Source organism: Lipomyces arxii (assembly GCF_038497795.1).
Source record: "Lipomyces arxii strain Phaff 12-163 unplaced genomic scaffold V1512scaffold_16, whole genome shotgun sequence".
In the NCBI taxonomy this organism is placed as follows: Eukaryota; Fungi; Ascomycota; class Lipomycetes; order Lipomycetales; family Lipomycetaceae; genus Lipomyces; species Lipomyces arxii.
In genome coordinates this window covers 116,686-139,454 of record NW_027117715.1, presented here as the reverse complement: position 1 = coordinate 139,454, position 22,769 = coordinate 116,686, and the positions used below count along the sequence as shown (strand labels likewise).

General features: G+C 42.6%; 8 protein-coding genes across 8 annotated transcripts; 3 read left to right on the top strand and 5 right to left on the bottom strand.

The window, feature by feature from the left end:
• Positions 1-917: 917 nt before the first annotated feature.
• Positions 918-6,162, bottom strand: V1512DRAFT_210824 (uncharacterized protein; the record flags this gene model as incomplete). The annotated part of the gene is made up of 5 exons (XM_066913515.1): positions 918-1,120; positions 1,168-2,410; positions 2,461-5,493; positions 5,542-6,037; positions 6,095-6,162. The coding sequence occupies 5 exons, from the start codon at positions 6,160-6,162 to the stop codon at positions 918-920; spliced, it is 5,043 nt and encodes a 1,680-aa protein (XP_066770183.1).
• A 1,770-nt stretch (positions 6,163-7,932) lies between these two features.
• On the top strand, positions 7,933-8,599 carry V1512DRAFT_254527 (transcription factor S-II, central domain-containing protein; the record flags this gene model as incomplete). The annotated part of the gene is made up of 2 exons (XM_066914778.1): positions 7,933-8,040; positions 8,174-8,599. 2 exons carry the CDS (start codon positions 7,933-7,935, stop codon positions 8,597-8,599), a joined length of 534 nt encoding a protein of 177 aa, XP_066770182.1.
• Positions 8,600-8,689: 90 nt separating this feature from the next.
• On the bottom strand, positions 8,690-9,970 carry V1512DRAFT_265947 (P-loop containing nucleoside triphosphate hydrolase protein). The gene has a single exon (XM_066917000.1). The coding sequence runs from the start codon at positions 9,855-9,857 to the stop codon at positions 8,838-8,840; it is 1,020 nt and encodes a 339-aa protein (XP_066770181.1). The 5' UTR covers positions 9,858-9,970; the 3' UTR covers positions 8,690-8,837.
• Positions 9,971-10,089: 119 nt separating this feature from the next.
• V1512DRAFT_292488 (WD40-repeat-containing domain protein) lies at positions 10,090-13,262 on the bottom strand. The gene is made up of 3 exons (XM_066918299.1): positions 12,671-13,262; positions 10,337-12,619; positions 10,090-10,289 (listed from the first exon to the last, which is right to left on the bottom strand). The coding sequence occupies exons 1-3, from the start codon at positions 13,049-13,051 to the stop codon at positions 10,179-10,181; spliced, it is 2,775 nt and encodes a 924-aa protein (XP_066770180.1). The 5' UTR covers positions 13,052-13,262; the 3' UTR covers positions 10,090-10,178.
• Positions 13,263-13,427: 165 nt separating this feature from the next.
• Positions 13,428-13,968, top strand: V1512DRAFT_254524 (uncharacterized protein; the record flags this gene model as incomplete). The annotated part of the gene is made up of 2 exons (XM_066914777.1): positions 13,428-13,733; positions 13,786-13,968. The coding sequence occupies 2 exons, from the start codon at positions 13,428-13,430 to the stop codon at positions 13,966-13,968; spliced, it is 489 nt and encodes a 162-aa protein (XP_066770179.1).
• Positions 13,969-13,999: 31 nt separating this feature from the next.
• Positions 14,000-15,301, bottom strand: V1512DRAFT_228446 (ATP synthase subunit D-domain-containing protein). The gene is made up of 5 exons (XM_066913893.1): positions 15,234-15,301; positions 14,967-15,108; positions 14,707-14,905; positions 14,455-14,658; positions 14,000-14,403 (listed from the first exon to the last, which is right to left on the bottom strand). The coding sequence occupies exons 1-5, from the start codon at positions 15,251-15,253 to the stop codon at positions 14,180-14,182; spliced, it is 789 nt and encodes a 262-aa protein (XP_066770178.1). The 5' UTR covers positions 15,254-15,301; the 3' UTR covers positions 14,000-14,179.
• A 139-nt stretch (positions 15,302-15,440) lies between these two features.
• V1512DRAFT_277445 (uncharacterized protein) lies at positions 15,441-18,145 on the top strand. Its single transcript, XM_066917910.1, has 2 exons — positions 15,441-15,809; positions 15,858-18,145. Exons 1-2 carry the CDS (start codon positions 15,480-15,482, stop codon positions 17,961-17,963), a joined length of 2,436 nt encoding a protein of 811 aa, XP_066770177.1. The 5' UTR covers positions 15,441-15,479; the 3' UTR covers positions 17,964-18,145.
• Positions 18,079-22,536, bottom strand: V1512DRAFT_277444 (P-loop containing nucleoside triphosphate hydrolase protein). The gene is made up of 2 exons (XM_066917909.1): positions 19,767-22,536; positions 18,079-19,720 (listed from the first exon to the last, which is right to left on the bottom strand). Exons 1-2 carry the CDS (start codon positions 22,318-22,320, stop codon positions 18,177-18,179), a joined length of 4,098 nt encoding a protein of 1,365 aa, XP_066770176.1. The 5' UTR covers positions 22,321-22,536; the 3' UTR covers positions 18,079-18,176.
• Positions 22,537-22,769: the final 233 nt, after the last annotated feature.

The window sequence follows — 22,769 nt, the reverse complement described above, 5'->3', positions numbered from 1 at the left end:
ATAACTGTTTTGCAGGAAACATCGTTTACTATGAATACTGTATAATGCTAACTGCTGTCTAGCCTGTTATTACTATTTTAATAAATGACGAAGTTTATCCTAAGTGGAGCGTTGAGTGTGTCCGACTTTTATCGGTTATAAACCCTAAAAACATACTTACGATAAAAAGCAAAAAGACGCAAGGCCTGCTCTGTTACTAATTCTGGAACTATGGCCATGTTTGTAGCACAGAGCAAGTGAAAGGACTATTTCTTGACGATTGACGCTTGACACCTGCATCTAGCAATTCCCTTCCAATCATAATTCTGATATCAATTCGCTTGGTGTGGTTACCGGTGAGCACACATATTCTGCTTGGTGTTTACCAGTGGGCGCACATATATGAGTTTTGGATTTGAGTGATGTGCCCATGTATAGCGTAGATACAGAAAGTTTAACAACCACAAGCAAACCACTTCCATTGGGCACCATAGAGAGCTCAAGGTCAAGTACCCAAATGATTGAGCTTACGTCTACCCGGTCCATCTGACATCTGAGACACTCATGCACCGCTGATATGCCATTAGCAATAATCACATGACTTGTTACAAGGCATACCACATCGAGACATAAATATGGCCTTTTATGGGTGTCGCGCGTTTTGCTTTTCAAGAATACGAACAGCCAAAATCTTTAAGCAATGTCCAGTGCTTAATAATCGTGGTGTCTGCAAGCTAGAACTTCTTTTAAATCCATGTTTGTAACCTACAGTTGATGAAATCTCGCGGCGAACATAAACAAGTAGTTTTCTTGAGATGGGCCCAACAGCAACTCGAAGAGCCATAAAGTGTGTTGTGTGTTATTTATGCCAAAATGTTATTGCTTCTATTTTCGTATGCGATGCCAAAACAAGATATGCGTTTAAACAAAAATGACGTTTACTGTAACGGTGCTGATTTGTCGTATGCTTGTTTAGCGAGCTCTTCCAAAGTCTCCAACTCACCACTGCTAGCGCACATGCTCCTGAAGATTGAGTCTTGTTGTTGAAGCAGTAGATGCGGAGCAGCGTATTCCTTGATCTCGCCAAAATCAAGAACCAAGATCTTGTCGTAGTCAATAATAGATCGCAAACGATGCGCAACTAATAAGTGTTAATAAGTTGATTTTAACAATCCAGATAATACTTACTGGTTAGGATTGTTGTTTGGGAAAACTCTCTTCGAATTGTTTCTTGGATCTGTGCGTCTGTGTAGTAGTCAATTGACGCAGTAGCTTCATCCAACAAAATAATCTTAGGAGCACGTAGAAGCGATCGGGCCAAGCACATGAGCTGTCGCTGACCTTGTGACAAGTTCCCACCTCCCTCGGTCACCGCACTATCCAGTCTATAAAACACATTCATGTCATAGGCCTCTTGCTCCATATCAGTGCGACTAATGCCGCTACTACTTCCTTCCGCGTCTTCTCCAGGAATTTCATCAATCAGATGGACATGTCTCAACGCGGTATAAATTTGATTATCACTGTACGTTCCAAACGGATCAAGGTTACTTCGGATCGTTCCAGTGAACAGAGTAGGATCCTGAGGGATAATGGTCAAGCGTTCACGCAAGTCACGCAAGCCAATTTTCGAAATGTCGAGGCCGTCGATTATAATTTTGCCGGTATCGGCTTCCAAGAATCTGAAAAAAGCGGACGCAATCGTAGACTTACCAGCTCCAGTTCGACCTACAATACCAATCTTGGAACATGGCACGACGTCAAATGTAATGTTCTTAATCACGAGAGGGAGTTCAGGAGCATATCTCAATGACAAATCTGTGACTGAAATTGCACCCTGAGAAGGCCACTGAGTTGGTGGCCGACTACCAGGAATGATTTCTTCTGCTTCTTGCTCAATAGATAAAAATTCATCAATACGCTCCACCGAGTTCATGTTCATCTCGTTGGTGGCATAGAGCAGTACGACCCAAAACATATTTTCTGTGAATGTGATAGCGTAAGTCAAAATGAGACCTGCTAATCCAGAATCAATTTTGTCTCCAGACATGAGGACAAAAACACCTGCGAAAAATGCAACTAGTCCCCCGGTACAGTCGGTACGAAAACACATCCAACGATTTAATGCCCACATCATCCAGTAAGGTCTGGTGTTGGTGTCAACCTTGTTCATGTTCTCTGTAATAAAACGCTGTTCGTAACCATAGGCTCGAATGGTACTGATGCCAACAAGCGTTTCTCCAAAATGCTGATAAATTGGTGAGCGAGTGACGGACTGCATCCGCTTGAGTTCACGCGACGACTGCAGATAAAACAAGTTGATCATGAAAAACAGAACAATAATAAAACTGCCAATGAGCAAAAATCCAGGAATAATGACACTGATAACTCCAATAATGACACCGACCGACAAGATGGAGTGAATAAAACTCTATTCACAAATTAGTACTCCATCTCTACAAAGATTCATGTAATACTTACCAAACCGTCGACAGCAACTTCACGATCAATGCTCTCAACGTCCTTAGAAAATCGATTGATGATTCGTCCGACTGGGGTCGAGTCAAAAAATCTTGGTTTAGCGCGCATCACAGTATTTAGCAGTTTGTCAAACAACGTTTTCGAAGCCGACAAAGAGCCAAAATAAAACAGCGCTTCACGAAAAAATGACAAGAACACATAAAGAAGTGCAATCAAAGCGTAAACAGCCATATAGTACTGCGTAGAGTGTCCTTGCTTGATATGGACATCAGCCGCAGCGCTGAAGTCAGCAACATATTCGTCTGTAGAGACAGAAAGCAAAGGTTGAAGAGCATTGTTGACACCTGACTCAGGCAAATACTCGAATAATTGAGAAGCCGAGAAATTTTGCGGACTGATTGCTCTCGCAGATAACATTTCGCCTTTAAAAAAGGTTTCAATGGACGAAACGGCAGCCGACCATACTCTAACCCACCAAGACTGTGATACAGAGGTGGCTTGATGTACAATGAATGCAAGAACAATGCATATCCAGTACTTTGCCCCGCCCATCGCCTTAATATATGACACATATACACCAAGCTTAACCATACCAACTTGCTGAAGCTCTTCGTTAGTTTTTGCTTTCCGCTTCTGATTAAGCTCCTTAGTGTCTTGCTCATCTGCAGAAGCCGGCAAAAGTGCCGCAATCTCATGTTTGTCGACCGCGACATTAGTCGGGGACTGTACTCTAGAAATGTCTCGTGAGTTCTGGATACTGCTTAACAGTAACTCGTCTGATCCAAGAACACCGGTGTCAACAATTTCCGCTGGATCACCTTGAGCCACAATTCGACCATTTTCAAGAACAATTACTTTGCTGGCAAGAGTGAGTGTCAAGGCAACATTGTGAGACACAAGAATGCAAGTTCTGTCTTTCATCAGTGGTCCAGTAATGCAGTTCTCGTACAAATAAAGAGCAGTATGCGAATCTACAGCCGAAAGACAGTCATCCAAAATCAAATGACGAGCTGGAGAGTACAAGGCACGTGCCAGTGAAATACGCTGTTTCTGTCCACCAGAAAGCGAAATTCCCTTCTCGCCAACTTGAGTCTGATCAGCGGCATCTAAAATTTGAAAATCACGAGTTAATGCGCAAAATTTGACAACTGCTCTGTACCGCGCCTCCACATATTTATTGCCGAACAGGATGTTTTCACGGATTGTATCATTTAAAAGCCACGGCTGTTGAGCACAGTACGCAATAGTGTCTGTCAACCCCGTCATCCTATTCGCAACCGGTTGCTCCAAAAGATGGGAACAAGGCAAAAACACCTTTCCCTTCAACAAGTTCATTTCTCCAAGTAAAGCCAGCAAAAGAGAAGATTTGCCTGATCCGGTGGGACCAACAACAACAGTCAGCTTTCCAACTTCAAAAGAAATATCAAGATCCTGCAATTTGAAATCAAAGTTAGTGGTACCGTCACCCCAAGCGAAACTTGCAGCATCTTTGAATCCTATAACTGGGTCTCCTTGACTACGTCTCGCTTCAGTAAGTTGGGCATATTTTTGTGTTTCCTCTTCATCGAGAAACTTCTGGACACGCTCAACTGAAGTACGCGCTTCAATGACGTTGGTGATCATCTCTGCAAGTCTGTCCATTGGAGTGCGCATAAGGTTAAAGAGGGACAAAGAGCTAAAAGCAACAGACGCTGTCAATTCTTTCTTTTCAACCATTGTATAAAATCCAAAAGAAATCAACGTGATTATTGTAGGGAAACCAAACCAGATCATTGCAGCAAAAGCCAAAACTAAAAAACGTTTTCGCAACATTTTTAGCTCCTCATTTCGAACTACTTGCAATGAGTCCTTAAATTGATCTTCCCAAGCAAAAAACTTTATAATTTTAATACTCTGAAGAAGCTCATTTGTTTTTTGAATTCGCCGATCAGTGATACTAAGTAACTCTTTCTGAATCTTGCCAAACGTTCTTGAAAATTTGTAGTTGATGGGAAGCAGAGTGAGCATACACAGACTGCCAGCTATTGCACTGGGTCCTAGAGTCTGATACAGCAGAATCATAGAAATAAAAATCATGAGAGTTCCTTTAATTAAAGGGTTCAGCCGAGCCAAGACTTCAGCGATGGAAAAAGCATCGACAGCCATGAGATTAATCACACCACCAAGATCGATACTCTCATCCTCGATTTTCTCCTTCTTTGTATCGTCTACTTCTCCCCCATCCTTTGCTTTCTGCTTCGCCTTCACATCTTTGACTTCAGCGCTATCTGGAGCATGGACTGCAACCTTGCGCTTGAGAGCTTTAGAATACAACTCCGCCACAATAACGGCTCTTGCACGAACACAGGTCTCCCGAAACGTCCAAAGTGCTTGAGCTGAACATGTTGCATTGACGAAGGCAAACACAAGCATGAGGAAGACATACATCCAAGCCATATGAGTAGGCTCACCTGCTGGATTTTCAAGATACCTTAATATTTGACGTACCAAAATTGTTGGCGTGAATGTGAAGATAGCAAATAAAACTGAAAAGAAAAATCCACGGAGCAGTCTTGGCTTGAAAAACGTCAAAAGCCCATAGAGCATTGTTCGACTGCCCTTCGCTAAACGGTAGCCCGGCATAATAATCAATGATCGACAATCATCTTTCAAATCCCAAACCTCGTCCATTTTCAAAGGACGATAATAACCTGTTCTGATCACAGTATCTGCCCAAGAGAACGTCAATATTTTAAATAAAGAACTGTATGGTACCGGATTTGGCGTCAGACCATCTACGGTCTCAAGATAGGTCGGTCTGTCATTCAATGGTGCCATGAGACTGAGCACGAAAAGAACTGAATATGCAATAAAATCCAATGTTGTGAGGAAAACAAAACCATTGAGTGAATCATGTACCAGAGCAGATCTGAGATTAATCGTAGCGATAATCCACGCGATAAAGTAAAACAGAGCAACATGAATACGGAGAAACGGTGAGTTGTATCGTACCGACGGCAAAAGCCGCAAAATTGCTAATACCAAGACATATCCCTAGAAAGTTAGATCATTGGAATACTGATTGCGTTCAAAAAAACTTACTGAGAGCAATGAAGTTGCTACACAATAATGTACTAATCGAATGCGCTCTGAATAAAACGAAGGATATTGGACAAGAATTATGCCAACCAACATAAGAACATGCGCCACTACTAACGTAATGGCAATGACCTCTTCTGCGACAGCGCGCAGACGACGGCCGGGCGTTGCACTCAGAAACAAAGCAGGTACGTTGTTCGCATTGTCGTTTGAACTTCGTGCGAGAACGTCTGCAGCTTCGTCTTCCAAATCACGGTTATCCGCATTCTCCGAGATTTCATCGTATTCGGCACTAGCATCAGTAGTGCGCAACCTATAGATGGGGTCCAGAAAAACTTCATCTTCGGAGTCGTCTACAACACCACCAGGAAGCGCAGTATAACCTCTATTTCTGAGCCATGGTCGCCGTATAAACCTTGGAAGTCTGACAGTGCCTGAATAGAGCAGGAGACTGAAGGATCCGAGCACAAGAATAAGTGGATAGAAGAAGTGAAGGTATCTACATAGCACATTAAAAGCTGCATTAAAATTTACCGACAAGTTCCTTATTGCTCACCTGTCCTGCACGCAACTGTTAAAATCGTCTACTCGCCAAAGAGGCGATGGACAGAACAATTGAACCATGAAGCAGCTCTCAGTCTATACACAAATTTCTGCTTGAATTGGAACCAGCCTGTATAGCTTCTTTATAGTCGTCAAGTAGAGCAAAGACCTGATATGCCTTGCATGAAACGTCCTGGACTACTTAAGATGGTCGCTCAAGCTTCACAAGCCTTATTTTGCTACGCCTGTCACGATTGCAACAATTGAGCTATAAAATCATAAGACTTTAATAGCAAATTGTAGTAAAACAGAAGACTCACCAAACAAAGGTGCGCGTTTTGTTTAATAAAAAATATTGTGGTAATCCGAAACTATGGAGTTAACGGAAAGGCGCCGACGTATGCACCAAAAATCGAAAGTTTCGGTAGCTAGTAGATGGCTTTTGCCGGATATACAAGATATAAAGGTTGAGTTTATCTTAAACAAAGTTTCATTTACTTTTCGAGGTTCCTGTATTTTATAGTCTATAGTGACTCTATATAGTTGTACCGACAAGCATTAAAAAACACATTAGAGATTCAACTACACGGAGCACATCTCAATAAATTATATGAGTTTTTGAAGTATGAAAAAGCATTTATGGTTGACTTGAAGTGAGTCTTTGAAGCGCTGTTAACATATGGGATTGCATTCAGCAAACCTGCCACATCGTTCAAGGCATTAAATAGATTTTCAAAGTGACTGTCGGAAGTATATGAGCCTTTACGTATTGACCAAGCTTATTTTACTACAAGTGAATTCACAGAGTATTAAGTAAAAGCAATTGAGTCTTTAAATTTTACAAAGTCAGGTCAACAGAGCTCTCTAAAAACTTTATTACTTATAGAGGTTTTCTGATTAAATAAAGAATTGTATGACTGACTTATCAGTAATTAAAGGACAAGTCTTTATCGCTTAATAAATTCTTTACTTGAATAAGTAGCTGACCAAATCTTCAACTCAATCATACACGATTTCTTTGAGCGGATCTGACATTGAGACGAGGATCAGTGTGACCCCTGACTGCAACGATTGAAAACTCTGCAGTAGTCTCATAAACTTTCGGTGCAGAGTACACTTTCCAATCAATTGCGTATACATAGACGGCTGAGAGCAATAAATAGACTTATAAAAACACGGCCATTAGTCAGCCAAGACAAACAAAAATATTGAGAACATCTATAATTATGAGACACTATCAGTACCTCATTTATCATCATATTATAATTTATTGAGTGATCTTCATGAACTAATACAAAATGCGTCTCATAATAAACTCTTTAAAATTAGCCGAAAGATGTTATTGCAGCACACAAAGACTGAATTGCAGCACACTGAATTGCGTTTACAAACTTTAACTGCAGAGAGGTTAGCAATTGTAGCAAGTGAGGTATTTGTACATATATCACGTGATCGTTACTATTAGTCATCGAATGTGGCAAAAAAACTATAAAAGGCGGGAGTTTTCCCTTCATCATTTTTTCTCCATCATTTTACCGAAGTGTGTCAAGAATCCTGCAACAAAGTCTTTGTACAAGCAATTTTTTTTAACATAGTTTTCTTTCGATTTGACTCTTCTAGTTGAATTCTTCAAATTTTTTTGAAGTGTATTTTAAGGGCGGTTTTAGTAGTCGTATAAATTTTTGTTGTTTAAGATACCCTCTTCATTAAATAAACAAGAATTTGAAAGACTTTTCTAAACTTTCGAGATTGTTTATAGCATCTCGTTTCTTTCAAATCACTTAAGACTGTGTAAGCTTACTGAGCAGCAAGCCTTAAAAACACAAATATAAAAGCGGTTATAAGTTGAAGATGGCTCCTGCTAGGCAATCACTTGCAGCGAGAAGGCGATCATCAGCTATTTCGAAACCAGCTGTGATGGAAGTAAGTCCAGCCGCTGAGAAAGTAATACGTGAGAAGGTACGCTTTTACTGTTTGATTTTGAGGAAAAAAAACGGCGATGACTAGACGTGCGGCGTGCTCATCGCGCTATGCCGTTATTGTCATAAGCAGTTTTAGATCTAGATTCAATTTTACTAACTTTGATTTATAGTGCAAATCATTATTTGTTTCTGCTCTCAAAGAAGCAGTTTTAGTGGATGATTTAAACGCTGCCTCATTAGGTCGTGCGATTGAAGAAACAATCTACGCTGCAAATGGAGCCAATGTCAGCACTTTATATAAGGCTTCAATACGGTCACACATCTTCAATTTGAAGGATAAACGTAATAATCTGCGAAATCGTCTATTAGAAGGTGATTTGACACCAGAACGTTTTGCCAAAATGTCGGCAAAAGATATGGCGTCTGCTGATCAGAATGAAGAAGATGAACGATTACGGAAAGAGTCGTTACAACGTACTATATTGAGCGCCGACAACCTCCCAAATAATATCTTAGAGGTCAAGATGAAAGATGGTAGAGAACGTGGTAAATGGGGTGTAACCTCTAGTGCTGCAGCTATTGATTATTTTGAATAACAACAAACAAAAAAAAAGTATCCGAGATGTATTTCTATCAACGTTGGAGTTTAGCTTACCAAGCAGTTTGTCCTTAAGGTTCGGTTTACGTTATTGTATAATTAGTGTTTATTTTGTATATACATTATTTGTCTTTTAAATATCAAATCAAACGTGTTTATCTCTTAAACAACAGCTTTTTCCCCCAGACCCCAAAATGCAGTAAACAAATAACAAAACCCAGTAAACTGTAAATATCCTAGTCTTCCTCCTCGTCATCCATAGGCTCACCGATGCTGGCACGAATCTGCTTAATGATACCCATGATAGAAGTCGATGTCGGAGAGTCAGGATACTCATCTAGAAAACTCTCGCCGTAATCGCATGATCGACCTATCCGCGGGTCGAGCGGTACCTTGCCCAAAAATGGGATACCCATCTCCTTAGCCAAGGCTTCCCCACCTCCAGTTGTAGGTGCGAAAATAGATGACTCGCCTTTACAGTTTGGACATACAAAGCCGGACATGTTCTCAACAATTCCAAGGACCTTAACTCCAGCTTTGCGGCAAAAATCAATTTCTTTCCGGACATCTAGCAAAGCAACCTCCTGTGGCGTGGTGACAACAACCGCACCGTCAACTCCACTTTCCTTGAGATACTGGTTTACACTGAGATGCTCATCACTTGTGCCTGGTGGCGTGTCGATGACCAAAAAATCAAGATTACCCCAATCAACATCTTTCAAAAACTGCTTGATCAATCCGGATTTTTTCGCCCCTCGCCAGATAATAGCTTCATCCTCATTAGGGAGCATAAATCCAATACTCATCATTCCCAGATTATCTGCAACATACACCGGACTCCAACCAGAATTTGACATGTGAATCTGTTCGCCTCGAACGCCCATCATGGTAGGCATAGACGGTCCGCAAATGTCAAGGTCCATAACGCCCACTTCTTTATCTGGATCCCGTGCAAACGCCCATCCAAGCATCGACGTAAATGTAGACTTGCCAACCCCTCCTTTTCCAGATAAAACTAACAGTTTATGTTTGACGCCTTCCATGCGCTTATAAATCGCGGGTAAATCTTCGTCTGGGCCTTTTGGCGCTGAAGAACAAATCGCCTGGTTCGGACATCCCTCACACGCGTCTGCCTTCCCAGCAAGCTCAGACTCTGTTCCAGGACAATGCTCAGGCTCTGGGGCCGCAAGTGCGGTGATTGTTCCTGCAACGTATGTTTTTTCAGTGGCGATTGTCGTTGTCGTTGTCATAGCCATCTTTTGACCTTGGTTCGCGTTGCCAATTATCCACAATTTAAGTAGTGAAAAATCTACTTAAAAAGTATTTTACCTTCTTCACGATTATTCAATTAAAAAAAACAAGTAGTGGGATACCAAGAATGAGTAAGCAGGCGCAAAGATCCGAGCATTTCAAAGCATTGCTTAACCCTAACCCGATTCAAGCCCTCTTCGCCATCGAGAGACATGAAGCTACGAAGTCTATGAATTGTACAATAGAAAAGGCATAACTTTATTTAAATACCCAATATGATGTCAATCCCATGCAGTATCCCAAAAAACATCAATATAACAAAATTATTACTCAGTGACCTCTAGTGGAGGCTCGGAGTACTCAGTTGTTGCCGACGCTGGCGACCCTTGCAACGCGTCGTCTGCAGCACTAGCGGGATCATAGTCAAAGTTTAGTACCTGGAACTGTTAGCTAATATCACTTTAAGCCAGTCAAATGTGCATACTTCAATTGATGTCCTGTTACCGCGCTGGACAGCAGCAACACAGCGTCTCTCATCAAATCTCACTTGCCACACACGATTCACATCAGACAGAAGATCTTTGACATGTCTTCCAGTTCTAATATCCCACAATTTTAAAGCTCCTTCACTTCCTGAGACAACTTTATAGTTATCGTGCTGGAAACAAGTTATTGCACCAGCGTGTCCCTCTAGTTTGTGTCGGAATTGTCCAGTTTCAGGGTCCCAGACTCGTAAAGTCGCATCAGCAGCTGCCGATACAAGAGAACTATAATTGAGCTCTAACAAGCCCACGAGCGAGGTGTGGCCTTCAAGCGTATACAGACATGAGCCAGTCTCCAAACTCCAAACCTTAATGAGCCAGTCCATCGATCCAGACACACATCTTGATCGCTGTGCATCCATAACCACAGAGTACACCTTAGCCCCGTGTCCCGCTAGACGAAACAAGCATTCGCCAGTTGAGATCTTCCACACTCGTACACATGTATCATACGATCCCGAAACAAGCAGATCTCCGTGTCCATCGATGGCGCGGACAGAATGCAGATGGCCCTGTAAAACACGCAAAAAATACGGCCCTCCGTCTTCGCTTTGGGTCTCAGGCAAGTAATCTGGGTCCGTGTCGACGTTGGGGAATTTCCATATCCGGATGGTTGAATCGCGCGATCCGGTGATGATGATTGGCTCTTTTGGCGCCATAATTGGGCTGCCATCTGGATTAGTGCCCACCTGTACTGGGTGCATAATTTGGAGACATCTTACGGTGGACGTATGACCGTAAAAAATCTGTGTGCATGCCTGCTTCTTGATATTCCAAACACGCACCGTTCGATCGGTAGAGCCTGACACAATCGTGTTGCCGTGGTACTGCAATGCCCAGACTCCGCCTTCGTGGCCGTTTAACTTTGCACGAAACTTTCCAGTATTTGTATCAAAAACATTTATTGATAAATCATCTGATCCCGTGACGATTTTGTCGGCGTCAAACTGTAAACAGGTAACCACGTCACGCCCGTGTCCTGGGAACGACAGATGTTTCGGACGAGAATTTGGCGACATCCAATTTTGGTTGATTAAATATCTCCGTCTATAAATTGCTTTGTACATATTTGGAAATGGCAGCTGTAACGCAACGGCACTACCAGCCGCCTGAATCTCTGAATGCATCAGGGTTGAAGGACCAGCATTCTCAGCAATGCTACCGATGTTTAGATCTCGAGCCATTGAACCAGAAGAGCCATCCGTTGTGTTCCAATTGACCATTCCCCATCCTTCTCTGATTGCTTGTTCCATTTCACCTGGCTTTGGGGCAAATCCGTCTATATCCAGAAGCTTTCTCCAAGTGTAGAGAGAACCATCGACAGCTTGCTTCCATGTTTTTGAGACTTGAACTGCAACACATAGCGAATGCACATCCAAGTACTGCAAAATGTTGGAAATCAGTTCTTGCGGTAAATGGGCTAAGAAGTCGCACCTTAAAGCTGGCATTACGGTAGAAGCCACCATAGACAACGTCTTCTTCGAGCATCGTCTTAACAATTGATACAAAACGTAATCTTGAACATTTGCAGGAAGACTTTCAAATGTGTCAAGCACTGCTGGAATCTGCATCATCATGGTTGTATGCCTTGATGAAAATTCAACCGACGAATCGGTATCAACTGGGTCTCTTTCGACAGAAAAATAATCCTCTGCAATTAACTTTTGGATAGAGCCCGTCACAGGCGACAATGACGGAGACGGCAGCGACGGTTGATTAGGTAGGTCTTTCGGACTTGTATGAGAGTCGCCTAAAGAGCTGGCAACCGCAGGATCATCTAGCATCATATGTGGCAACGGGCTTGCTGATGGCAGAGGAGTTGAAAGACCTAATTTCAAGAGTTTCTTAGCATCAAGTTGGCAGTCTGTGGAATGAAATTTTTCTGTGTTTTGAGTCGAGTCTTGTACTTCAAAGTTGTCGTTCTGAGCAGAGATGCAGTTGACGTCAGAAGACTGTTCAGATTTAGCTTTAACCATCATTTGTCTTTTATGGACACGATTTATGGCTTTGTTCCAGTCGACGGACACTGTGGATTCAACTGTGGCAGCTTGAGAAGCAGCAGAGGGGGAGGCTGGACGCTTACGTGATGTAGCGTCATCTGATAAGCTATCTGAATTACATGAGCTTGAAGAAGTAGTAGTCGTCGTTGTCGTAACTGTTCGTTTAGAAGCATTTGGTAGACATACTTTGGACGTGGTCATGGGTAAGCTTCTGTTTAACTTCTGCTGTAAGTAATATGTCAGCAACAGACCAGCATTTTGCCAGCTTATACGTACATCTTTGATAGAGTCCATGGTATGCTGAGACTCTGTGAAATGCGAAATTTGACCATCTAATTCGAAGAAAAAACTTTTTAGAGCGGAAGGAGTAGGTTGATCTGCCAGAGGGTATTTTATGGGATCCAATAGTTCGTTTCGTAGCTCTATTGAAGAAGAAGCATCGTTTGAAGAAGATGAAGTCTTAATAAGTGTATTGCGCCGAGGAGGTTGAATGACAAATGGAGATAATGAAGTGGTTGTGGTAGTTGTTGTCGTAGACACGACAGTTTTTGCAGAAGGGCATATTGAGAATGTACCCAGACTTACTGATGGTCGAGATTGATTCGGAGTAGCAGTCAGACTAGTTTCCACATCATCCGAGCGTTCAGATGAGGACATAATGTCCTTCTAAAACGTGATGCAAGATCGAGTCTAGCCGTGGTGACGTGTATTAAGTCAACGTAAAAGACTTTAATATTAATTAATAGCCAGTCGGTAACCGTTCAATCTATAAATAATTAATCTGATATATTATTAGTCAATCTGAAGCCAAAAAATAAGGGGGCAATCTCTGGTTTGTTGTCGAGAATGCGCGCGCTCGATTAGTGTTTTTTCAGGGATGGATTGGATGTATTCTCGTCTACGCGTTTTGATGGGTTTGTACCACATTGTTGGTTTAGGGTTACTTTCAATATTTCGCGTAAATTGTCGATTCTATCTGTACAAATGTCACACCAAATTTTGGCTTAAAAAGGACAATTCAAAAGTACAAAAGATGTCGAGCAAAGTATACAGATCATTATTAAGAGAACTAGAGGCGTGGATGTCTACTGCGACTGCGCAAAAACCAACAACTGTTAGTACAATATTACAACAGACACTAGACATGTCGGCGCCTCCACCACAGCCGCCAGTGCATAGTTCAAACAACAAATTAGATTTACTGCATGAGCAGTTACGTAATGTTATGCGAGACCACTTCAAAGTCGACAGTGAAAATGTTGATCAAGACAAAGCTAAACAGAAAGTCACAGATGCTGGAGAGATATTAACTTATTTACGAAGTCAACGAACGTATAAGGTAGTAGTAGCCTATGTGCAAATACCTGATGTGAATGAACTTACCCTGTTAGATTTTGTTGGACAGATACAATCCGACTGCAACACTCGAAGATCACGAGCGTGTGCGTCTAACGGCACGACGTGTTGGCTTAGAACTGCCCAAAGACATAGAAAAGCGGATAAAGGAAGATGAGACTGAGGACTCTGAAGTAAAATCAAAAAATGCTGAAGATGGAGGAGAAAGGCTTAAATAGTCTTTGGTTTTCTATTTAGACACCATTTTGCATATACATTGTCTGGGATAACTATTACCATTACACTTAGCGAGACCTTCAAACGTATATATTACTACCGTCAGCTACAGTATGCTGAAATATGCTACAATATGCTACAGTCTGATGAAATTAATTAAACTAAAAAAAGAGATCATCCACTGTTCACAACCGCTAAAACAAGGCGCTATATCTAGAAGATGATGTCATCGTCACGCTCAGCGGTCAAATCTTCTGGCGCTTCAGCAGTCAACGCACTAGGACCAACCAAATGCTCAGCATCGAGAGCCTGTTTGGCGCTGGCCTCTGCAGCTTGCTCCAAAGCTAATGCAGCAGCATCACGCTGCTTCTTGTCTTGAACCTTCTTCAGACGATAGAAATCTTCTCTCTCCAATTCATCCAGTTCGTTGTTGATATCTAGATAAAGTCAGCAACAGGATATAACACATGACGTTAATTTCTTTTTACATTTAATGGTATTCTCGGTTCTAGGAATAATGACATGCTCAATGGCATTGACACGTCGATTGGTGACCTTGATAACTTCGTCAAGAATAACGAAAGCAGTCTGAAGTGAAGCAAGTTCAATCAGCGTCTCAACAGCCTTAGAGTAAACCTCCTTGGCCTTTTGAACCTGCTGGCCACCACGTCCAAGACCAGTAAGTTTGAAATCTACTTTGTTAGTCTCCAGTCACAGTCACTATGCAAATTTCAACCAACCGTTGTTCTCCTCAATGTAATAGGCTTCGAATTGAGGAAGGTAAACACCAGAAACGTTCTCCTGCTTAGCACGGACACGGAAACGGGCGCTTTTGGCAGACTCCTGGACCTGGTATCCAATACTATCACCAGTTGCATAGGTAACTTCAGCAAGAGAGAAAGCAGCAACCTGCATAACACGACCCATTTTCCGCTTAGCCTAACACAAGTTGTTAGAATAGGTTTTCAATTGAAAGTCAATTACAATTTGTAGTACCAACCTCATCAATTCTTCGCGTGATATCACGGAAACGACCAGTCAAAGCCTCCGACTTGCGCTTCAACAGACTGTGTCCGGTAGTAGCGCCTTTAAGTTTGCCCTTCATAAGCGTAAGGGTCATTCGGGTCGGAAAGACCGCCTCTCTATACGTAAGTTAGCAATTACTGCTTAAATCCTCTTTACTTCACACAGTCATCGTTGTAGAATGGACTAGAAATAAAAGCCATATCGACCAAAAGCTCAATTATAGCATATATTAAGCACCTACCTATTAGCAGCTCCAGACATAATAAATGTATTGTTTTAGTGAAGGCCAATTGACGAACTCTTTTTAGGGTCTGGCCAGTAAAAGTGACTTCGGTGTCAGAGACTACCCATAGATAAAACTTAGATTGTGACAAATAAAAAATATATTGCACAGATATGCCTTAAAATTCACAAGCATATTCTACAATTTTCTCCATACAAAATGCCCCATGAGCACAGTAATTTGGACCATTGTGAACAACAGAAAATGCCGTCGGTCGACAGATCTGGCTCTAAAGCATTAGATCTTTACTTAATCTCAGAAGGAGACATTCAGTTTGAGCAGGATATATTGCAAAACCCATTAACACTTGCGCCATGGCTGCGCTATATCCAATATAAGGCAAATTCAAGAATTCCTGAGCGTGTGTTCGTTTTTGAGCGGGCGTGTCGGGATTTGGGCAGATCTTACAAAATATGGAAAATGTATCTTGACTTCAGAGTGCAGCATTTACAAGGAATAAATCCAGCGAAATACGAAGACGAATTTGTGAAGGTTAACGAGTGTTTTGAGCGGGCATTGATGATGCTAAGTCAAGTACGGTGAACCCAATTGATTTTTATAGGAATAGACTAACATCTCTAGATGCCTCGGATATGGTCAGATTATCTTCACTTTCTAATGGAACAATGCCGGATCACACAAACTCGCAGGACATTTGATCGCGCACTACGAGCACTCCCTATAACACAGCATGAACGGATATGGCCGTTATATCTTGACTTTGCGAAATCTGTTAAAGGTCCAACTGCTGTTAAAATATACAAACGTTATTTACAATTCAAACCACAGAATATTGAAGATTACGTGGATCTATTAGTGTCTTTGGAGTACTATGCTGAAGCAGTGATTCAATACGTCGCCTTGCTAAACACGCCTAGCTATGTCTCTAAAAACGGTAAAAGCGAGTTTCAAATTTGGACAGAATTGACAGATCTTCTTGTACATCATGCTCGCGATATTCGCGCTCATAATAGAGAGCATGGTTCGAGAGACGTCATTGATACAGAGAAAATCATTAGGTCTGGTCTAGAGAAGTTTTCAGATCAGAGAGGAAAACTATGGGTGAACCTTGCAATGTACAAGATCGCCATTGGTGATTTTGAAGGTGCTCGAGATGCGTTTGAAGAAGGTGTCACTACCGTCATGACTGTTCGAGACTTTACTCTTATATTTGATAGTTATGCCGAGTTTGAAGAATCTGTAATTTCAAACTTGATGGAAAAACTTGCAGAAACCAATGACAATGAGGTTGAAATGGAGCTCGATATCAGAATGATGAAGTTTGAGCAATTGATGGATCGACGACCGTTTTTGGTGAATGACGTGTTACTACGGCAAAACCCACACAATGTTAGCGAATGGGAAAAGCGAGTTGCATTGTGGGGTAAGAACGATGATCAAATCGTTCAGACATATACCGATGCTATTGCAACTATCAACCCAAAGAAAGCAGCAGTAGGGCATTTATACAAGCTGTGGACGTCTTTTGCCAAGTTTTACGAAACCGCTGGCGATCTACGACAAGCCAGGCTAATATTTGAGCGCGGTGTTCGTGTGCCGTTCAAGTCCGCCAATGAGCTTGGTGACTTATACATTGAATGGGCTGAAATGGAATTACGAAACGAAAATTTTGATACTGCTGTCGAGATCATGGCGAAAGCAACCAAAGGACCTCAGCGATCTAAAGTGGACTTTTTTGATGAGAATATACCCGTGCAGCAACGCTTACACAAAAGTATGAAGGTCTGGTCTTTTTACGTTGACTTGATGGAAAGTGTTAGTACACTTGAGGAGACGCGAAAGATCTACGATCGCATATTTGAATTAAAGATTGCCACGCCACTGACGGTTGTTAATTACGCGAACCTGTTGGAAGAAAACAATCTATACGAAGATGCGTTTAAAGTTTATGAACGCGGTGTCGAGCAGTTCAGTTACCCAGTTGCATTTGAAATTTGGAATTTGTATCTCACGAAGGCTATGGAGCAGAAGCTTGATATTGAGAGGTTACGGGATCTGTTTGAACAGGCACTAGAAAAATGTCCCGAAAATTTCGCAAAGCCATTGTTCTTACTCTATGGTGAGTTGGAAGAAAAGCGTGGCCTTGCACGAAACGCAATGCAAATTTATGATCGTGCCACTCGAGCGGTAGCAGAGAAGGACCGAGCAGATATGTACAAGTTTTTCATTAAGAAGACTGCATCAATATACGGCTTACCAGCTACGCGTGAGATTTACGAGAAAGCTATCGAGCTTCTTCCCGATCGCGACTGTCGGGAGCTGTGCATTGATTTTGCCGAGATGGAAAGCAAGCTTGGCGACATTGACCGGGCACGTGGCGTCTGGGTTCACGGAAGTCAGTTTGCAGATCCCCGGCTGCATACTCGGTACTGGGACAAGTGGCACGAGTTTGAAGTTCTCAACGGAACTGAGGACACTTTCAAAGAGATGCTACGGATCAAACGGTCAGTGCAGTCACAGTACAACACCGACGTCAACTTCATTGCCGCGCAAACGGTGGCGACAAAGGACAAGCCCAAAGACAACACGTCATCGGCGGTCGCGGCGGCGCCGGCGTTTACAGCCTCCACCAGCAGTACAGCATTCCCAGGTGCCGACACGGAGGAGAACGATATTTTGGCCGGCGGGATCGGTGATGGTGAGATTGAGCTCGACATGGATTATTAATGTAATTTAATGAGCTGATTGTAACATATTTCATGTACTTTTATCTGGTGGAAGTCGTAAGCGTAGACACATAGCAGATTCAGTATTTCACTGCATGAAATGCAATGCAAGAGAGCATATTTCTAATGAGTGCGTATATTCTAATGAGTGACAAGTACCTAACATCTATAACCATATGTAGCCAAAATACCTATATAAAAAAATCTGTCTATCTTAATTCTGTTCTAAAGCCTGCAACTTAACAAGCTCGTAATATTTCATCTTGTTTGCAAGCAGCTCCTGATGCGTGCCGCTCTCAAGCACCCGACCGTTCTCAAACACGTAAATGATATCCGCCTTTTGAATCGTGCTCAGTCTGTGAGCGATAGCGATTGTAGTCCTGCCCTTGGCTGCGTTATCAAGCGCGGTCTGGACGACCTTCTCAGATTCGTTGTCCAAAGCTGATGTGGCTTCGTCGAGAAGCAGGACTTTAGGATCTCTAATCAACGCGCGAGCAATCGCAATTCTCTGTTTCTGGCCGCCGGAAAACAATGAGCCTTTGGCACCACACATAGTTTCATACCCATCGGGCAGAGACATTATAAAGTCGTGGATGTTTGCCTTCTTGCACGCGTCGTACATGGCCTCATCTGAGATTTCCACATCAAGACTTCCGTATTTGACATTCTCCCGAACCGAACCAGAGTACAAAGTCGGCTCTTGCTGGACTAAAGCAATGTGACTGCGGTAGTCGTTGATGTTCAAAGTTGAAATGTCGCGCCCGTCGAGGAAAATTTGACCGGAAAGTGGGTTGTAGAAACGCTCAAGTAAGCCAATTGTAGTACTCTTACCACAACCTGACGCGCCAACTAATGCAACATACTGGCCTCTCTTAACAGTCAAGTTTAATCCTCTAAGAACAGGAACTTGGAGTCGGGTAGGGTATCTGAAGTGCACATTTTTAAACTCAATGTTTCCGTCAGTATCGTTGAGAACTTCACCCTCATTGCTCCATGAGTCAATCAAGGGCTCGTGTTCATACAGCCGCTTGATGTTTCCAGCGGCATCATAAGCACGAGCCATATCAAGAGCATATGAGAAGATAATAGAACCGTTCTGAGTACCGTTCGTAATACTAATCATGGCGACAAAGAACATGTAAACACTGTAGTTGTCGGTCCGCACCAACGTACTTCCGTACCAGAAAATGAGAGCCTGGATCAAGTAGACGAGCGACTGCGAAAGAGCATACAGCATTGCACTGTTGCTATTCTGGCGAACTCCACCAGTGTGAAGACTGTCAAGCGCATTCTTGTAATTCACAATAACATGATCCTCCTTGGTCAACGCAGCAACAGTCTTGATTGACGATGCTGCTTCGCACGCGTACGAAGAAGACTGACCATACGCCGCTTTGACACTTGCTTGGTGCTTAGCAAGCAAATAAAATCGATAGAATCCAGACGCGAGCAAAAGAGGGATGCAAGAACTAGCAACAGCAGCAAGCTTCCATGCCACTCCAAGCGCGACACCAATAGCACCAAACAACATGATGGCAGAGTTGAAGAGCTGTCCAAGAGTAGCACCAGACAGACCCTCAATAGCACCCGAGTCCTTTGAAATTGCAGATGTCAACGAGCCAGAAGTGTTGGCCTTCATATCAAAAAAGCCGATGTCTTGACGCACGATCTGGCGAAGAGTGCGCATGCGAATACGGCGAACCAATCGCTGACCAGAGTATGAAAACAAACCGACAGCCATAATAGGGCAAATCAGTTCTATCCAGAGTTAGCATTGAATCAGATATACTACCACCCAACTTACCAATAGCACCCATAATCAGATATGTGATGTTGTTGACTTTCAAGCGTCTCAACATGGCCTCTTCGTCGGGCAGCTCACCAAGAGCATCAACCGATCCAGAATAGACAGTGCTGAGATAAGGATAGCCAGCAGCCATGATGATGGTGAACCCAAGAGCAATGAGGTTAAGCTTAGCTTCAGGACGGCTAAGATCGTACAGGAAAAAGAATAGCTCTTTCACAGTGTATTGTTTTTCGGTCTCTTCGACCATGTTTGAAGCAATAGCACTTGAAATAGATCTGGCAGTCTTGGTTCGGGAGAGGAGCAATCTTGAAGTCTCTTTGTCCATAGATGTGCTAGACTCCTCCGACTCAGACTGAACCTCACCGTCAAGGACAGCCTTCTCGTCAAGCATCTCTTCAACACTGTCAACTTCGACACCATCAATAATTTCTGCTTGCTCAAATGTCTTCTCGATATCGTGCTCAACATTCTGAGTCTGAACAAGGCCGTAATACTCGCCACGCTTAGCGATAAGCTCATCGTGCGTTCCAGTTTCGAGAATAACACCACGGTTCATAACAACAATTGTGTTTGCATCCTTAATAGTAGAGAGACGATGGGCAATAACAATTGTAGTACGGTTCTTAGAAGCCTTATCAAGGGCATCTTGAACAATGCCTTCGCTCTTCGTATCGAGCGCAGAGGTAGCTTCGTCAAGCAACAAAATCTTGGGGTTGGAAACAATAGCACGTGCAATGGCGACTCTTTGCTTTTGACCGCCAGACAGCAAAAATCCACGATCACCAACATGAGTATCAAGACCCTTAGGCAAAGTATCAATGAAAATCATAGCATTAGCCTGTGTGCAAGCATCCTCAACAAGTGCTCGCTTCTCAATCTCAGAAGCAAATTCAAAAGAAGTTCCAATAAGTCCAAAGGCAACATTTTCGTAAACAGTACCAGCGAACAAAATAGGCTCCTGCTGGACAAGAGCAATCTGCTGACGAAGCCACTTAACATTAAGTTCCTCGATGTCAACTCCGTCAAAGTAAACTTTACCCTTTACCGGCTTATAAAAGCGCTCGATAAGTCCAACAATGGTAGACTTTCCAGATCCTGAAGCACCAACTAGCGCAACTGTAGTGCCGGCCTTGATCTTTAGATTAAAATTCTGCATGACAATAACATCTGGACGCGAGGGGTAGATAAACTTGACATCTTTTAACTCAAGATTGCCTTCAACCTTATCAAGAGTGCGGCCAGCCAAAGATGCCGAGTCAATGGCCGATTCACGATCAATAGTGGTGTAAATTTTGTTGATTGCAGAAGCAGAAGCGGAAACTGCACGAACATGAACTGTAATAGATGTGATGGCAAACAGTCCCTGAATCATAGATGCAAGAATGGTGACCAAGGCAAGAATGCTGATTTCATTGCGAAGAAGAAACTTAGGACCCTCGTAAAAAGCCATAGCGTCGTCAAGATAGAGACCTAGCCAAGCGATGCCACTGATTGAGCCAGCATAGAAACCAGCACGAAGCGCATATCGCTGACTAACTCCCAGGAAGTAATCGTAACGCGAAGACAATCTTTCTTGGATGCCGAAAGCTTGAACATTGCGGATTGATGAAAGAACTTCTTCAACAATCGAACCACCAGCGGATGACCCGTTAAGCGCCTTACTGTACAATGCAGTCATACGGGAGGAAGCAAAGATAAAGGAGCCAACGATGAAGACCGCAACAATCGATAGAAATCCTGCCAAACGAGGAGAAAGTGAGTAACCGACGATAAATGAACAGACAAAGGTAGAGCTAAATGAGATCAAATATCCCAGCTTTTCTGAAATACCATCCTGTATCATCATAGTGTCTGACGAGATACGAGTAGTGATTTCACCGGTTCCGAGCTTATCGAAATATGCCATGTTCTGCTTCAAAATTGCACCGAGATAATTTTGACGGATACGAGCTGCGAGCACATCGCCTCTGTCAATCAAAGTAAAGACAAAGACATATGAAAACAGCATCTCAGCGATAGCGAAATAGATGAAATAAATGGAGTTGTAACTGGCCTCTCTCTGAAAGTCATCGTCACTCACATACATGGGGATCATGGTAAAGTTATAAGTGCTTTCATAGTAAGGAGAGTCCGTGAAGTATGACGAGTTGAAATCCGACGAATTGAAGTACGACGCAGTTGTGTATTTTTCATATTCGTACATGAAATTGTCGTATCCACCAAAATAGCCGTAAAAATCACGAGAAGTAATATAATCCGTGAAGTTTTGGGCAAAGAGGCCAAACATGATTGGCATAGCAGCCTTGATTGAACCTTCAGCAGCAGCACAGAACACTGCAAAGGCAATAACAAATTTATCGCGCATAGTGGCATATCTGTATGCAGAAAAGAAGGAAGTCTTAACCTCAGGAGTTTTGACTTGATCGCGTAGAATTTGAGCTTCAGCGATCGGGAGATCTGAAAACTGGTCTCTGTACTCTGAAGGCGCGATGAGAGCAGTTGAGTCAGTTGCACTCAAAAGCGATGCGTCTGCTCTCTCATCTGACGCCATGAACGGGATCTTACTTTTTAGATTCGATTAGACAGTGAATGAAGGGAAAGGAGAAAAAAGGAGAGGAAAACAAGAAAAAAAGAAGAAGAATTATGAAGTAGATATTGGCTTTCGAGGGTTGCTAACAAAGGGTCAGTGATTTGGCAAAATGGGCAGGAAGTAGGAATTCACGGCAACGCCTTGCCATGCTTTCCGCTTGGGCCATCACTCTCTATCAGCCATCTTTTTGTTAGTTTTACTTTGTGATTACAGTAGGATTACTTTGAGTCATGCTCTTTAATTTGGAGATTAAGCTACCTAAGACTCACTTTAATGTTTTGCCGTGATACTTGGACTACAGTTCTCATAAAGTCTTTTGTCTACATATCTTTTTGCCTCGGCTGCTTCTTCTCTCAGCTCTTCTCTCAACTTGGTCCATTCATATATCTTTAACGATTGGCTCGACAAAA

What these genes read in the sequence shown, in the direction of transcription:
- V1512DRAFT_265947 (XM_066917000.1), bottom strand. Translation starts at nt 9,857, where the DNA reads ATGGCTATGACAACGACAACGACAATCGCCACTGAAAAAACATACGTT.
- V1512DRAFT_292488 (XM_066918299.1), bottom strand. Translation starts at nt 13,051, where the DNA reads ATGTCCTCATCTGAACGCTCGGATGATGTGGAAACTAGTCTGACTGCT. An exon ending in CCATGGACTCTATCAAAGAT is followed by an intron (nt 12,620 to 12,670) that starts GTACGTATAAGC and finishes TATTACTTACAG; the next exon opens with CAGAAGTTAAACAGAAGCTT. An exon ending in GTAACAGGACATCAATTGAA is followed by an intron (nt 10,290 to 10,336) that starts GTATGCACATTT and finishes TAACAGTTCCAG; the next exon opens with GTACTAAACTTTGACTATGA.
- V1512DRAFT_228446 (XM_066913893.1), bottom strand. Translation starts at nt 15,253, where the DNA reads ATGTCTGGAGCTGCTAATAG. An exon ending in TCACGCGAAGAATTGATGAG is followed by an intron (nt 14,906 to 14,966) that starts GTTGGTACTACA and finishes AACTTGTGTTAG; the next exon opens with GCTAAGCGGAAAATGGGTCG. An exon ending in TTACATTGAGGAGAACAACG is followed by an intron (nt 14,659 to 14,706) that starts GTTGGTTGAAAT and finishes CTAACAAAGTAG; the next exon opens with ATTTCAAACTTACTGGTCTT.
- V1512DRAFT_277445 (XM_066917910.1), top strand. Translation starts at nt 15,480, where the DNA reads ATGCCGTCGGTCGACAGATCTGGCTCTAAAGCATTAGATCTTTACTTA. An exon ending in CATTGATGATGCTAAGTCAA is followed by an intron (nt 15,810 to 15,857) that starts GTACGGTGAACC and finishes TAACATCTCTAG; the next exon opens with ATGCCTCGGATATGGTCAGA.
- V1512DRAFT_277444 (XM_066917909.1), bottom strand. Translation starts at nt 22,320, where the DNA reads ATGGCGTCAGATGAGAGAGCAGACGCATCGCTTTTGAGTGCAACTGAC. An exon ending in TCTGATTATGGGTGCTATTG is followed by an intron (nt 19,721 to 19,766) that starts GTAAGTTGGGTG and finishes AACTCTGGATAG; the next exon opens with AACTGATTTGCCCTATTATG.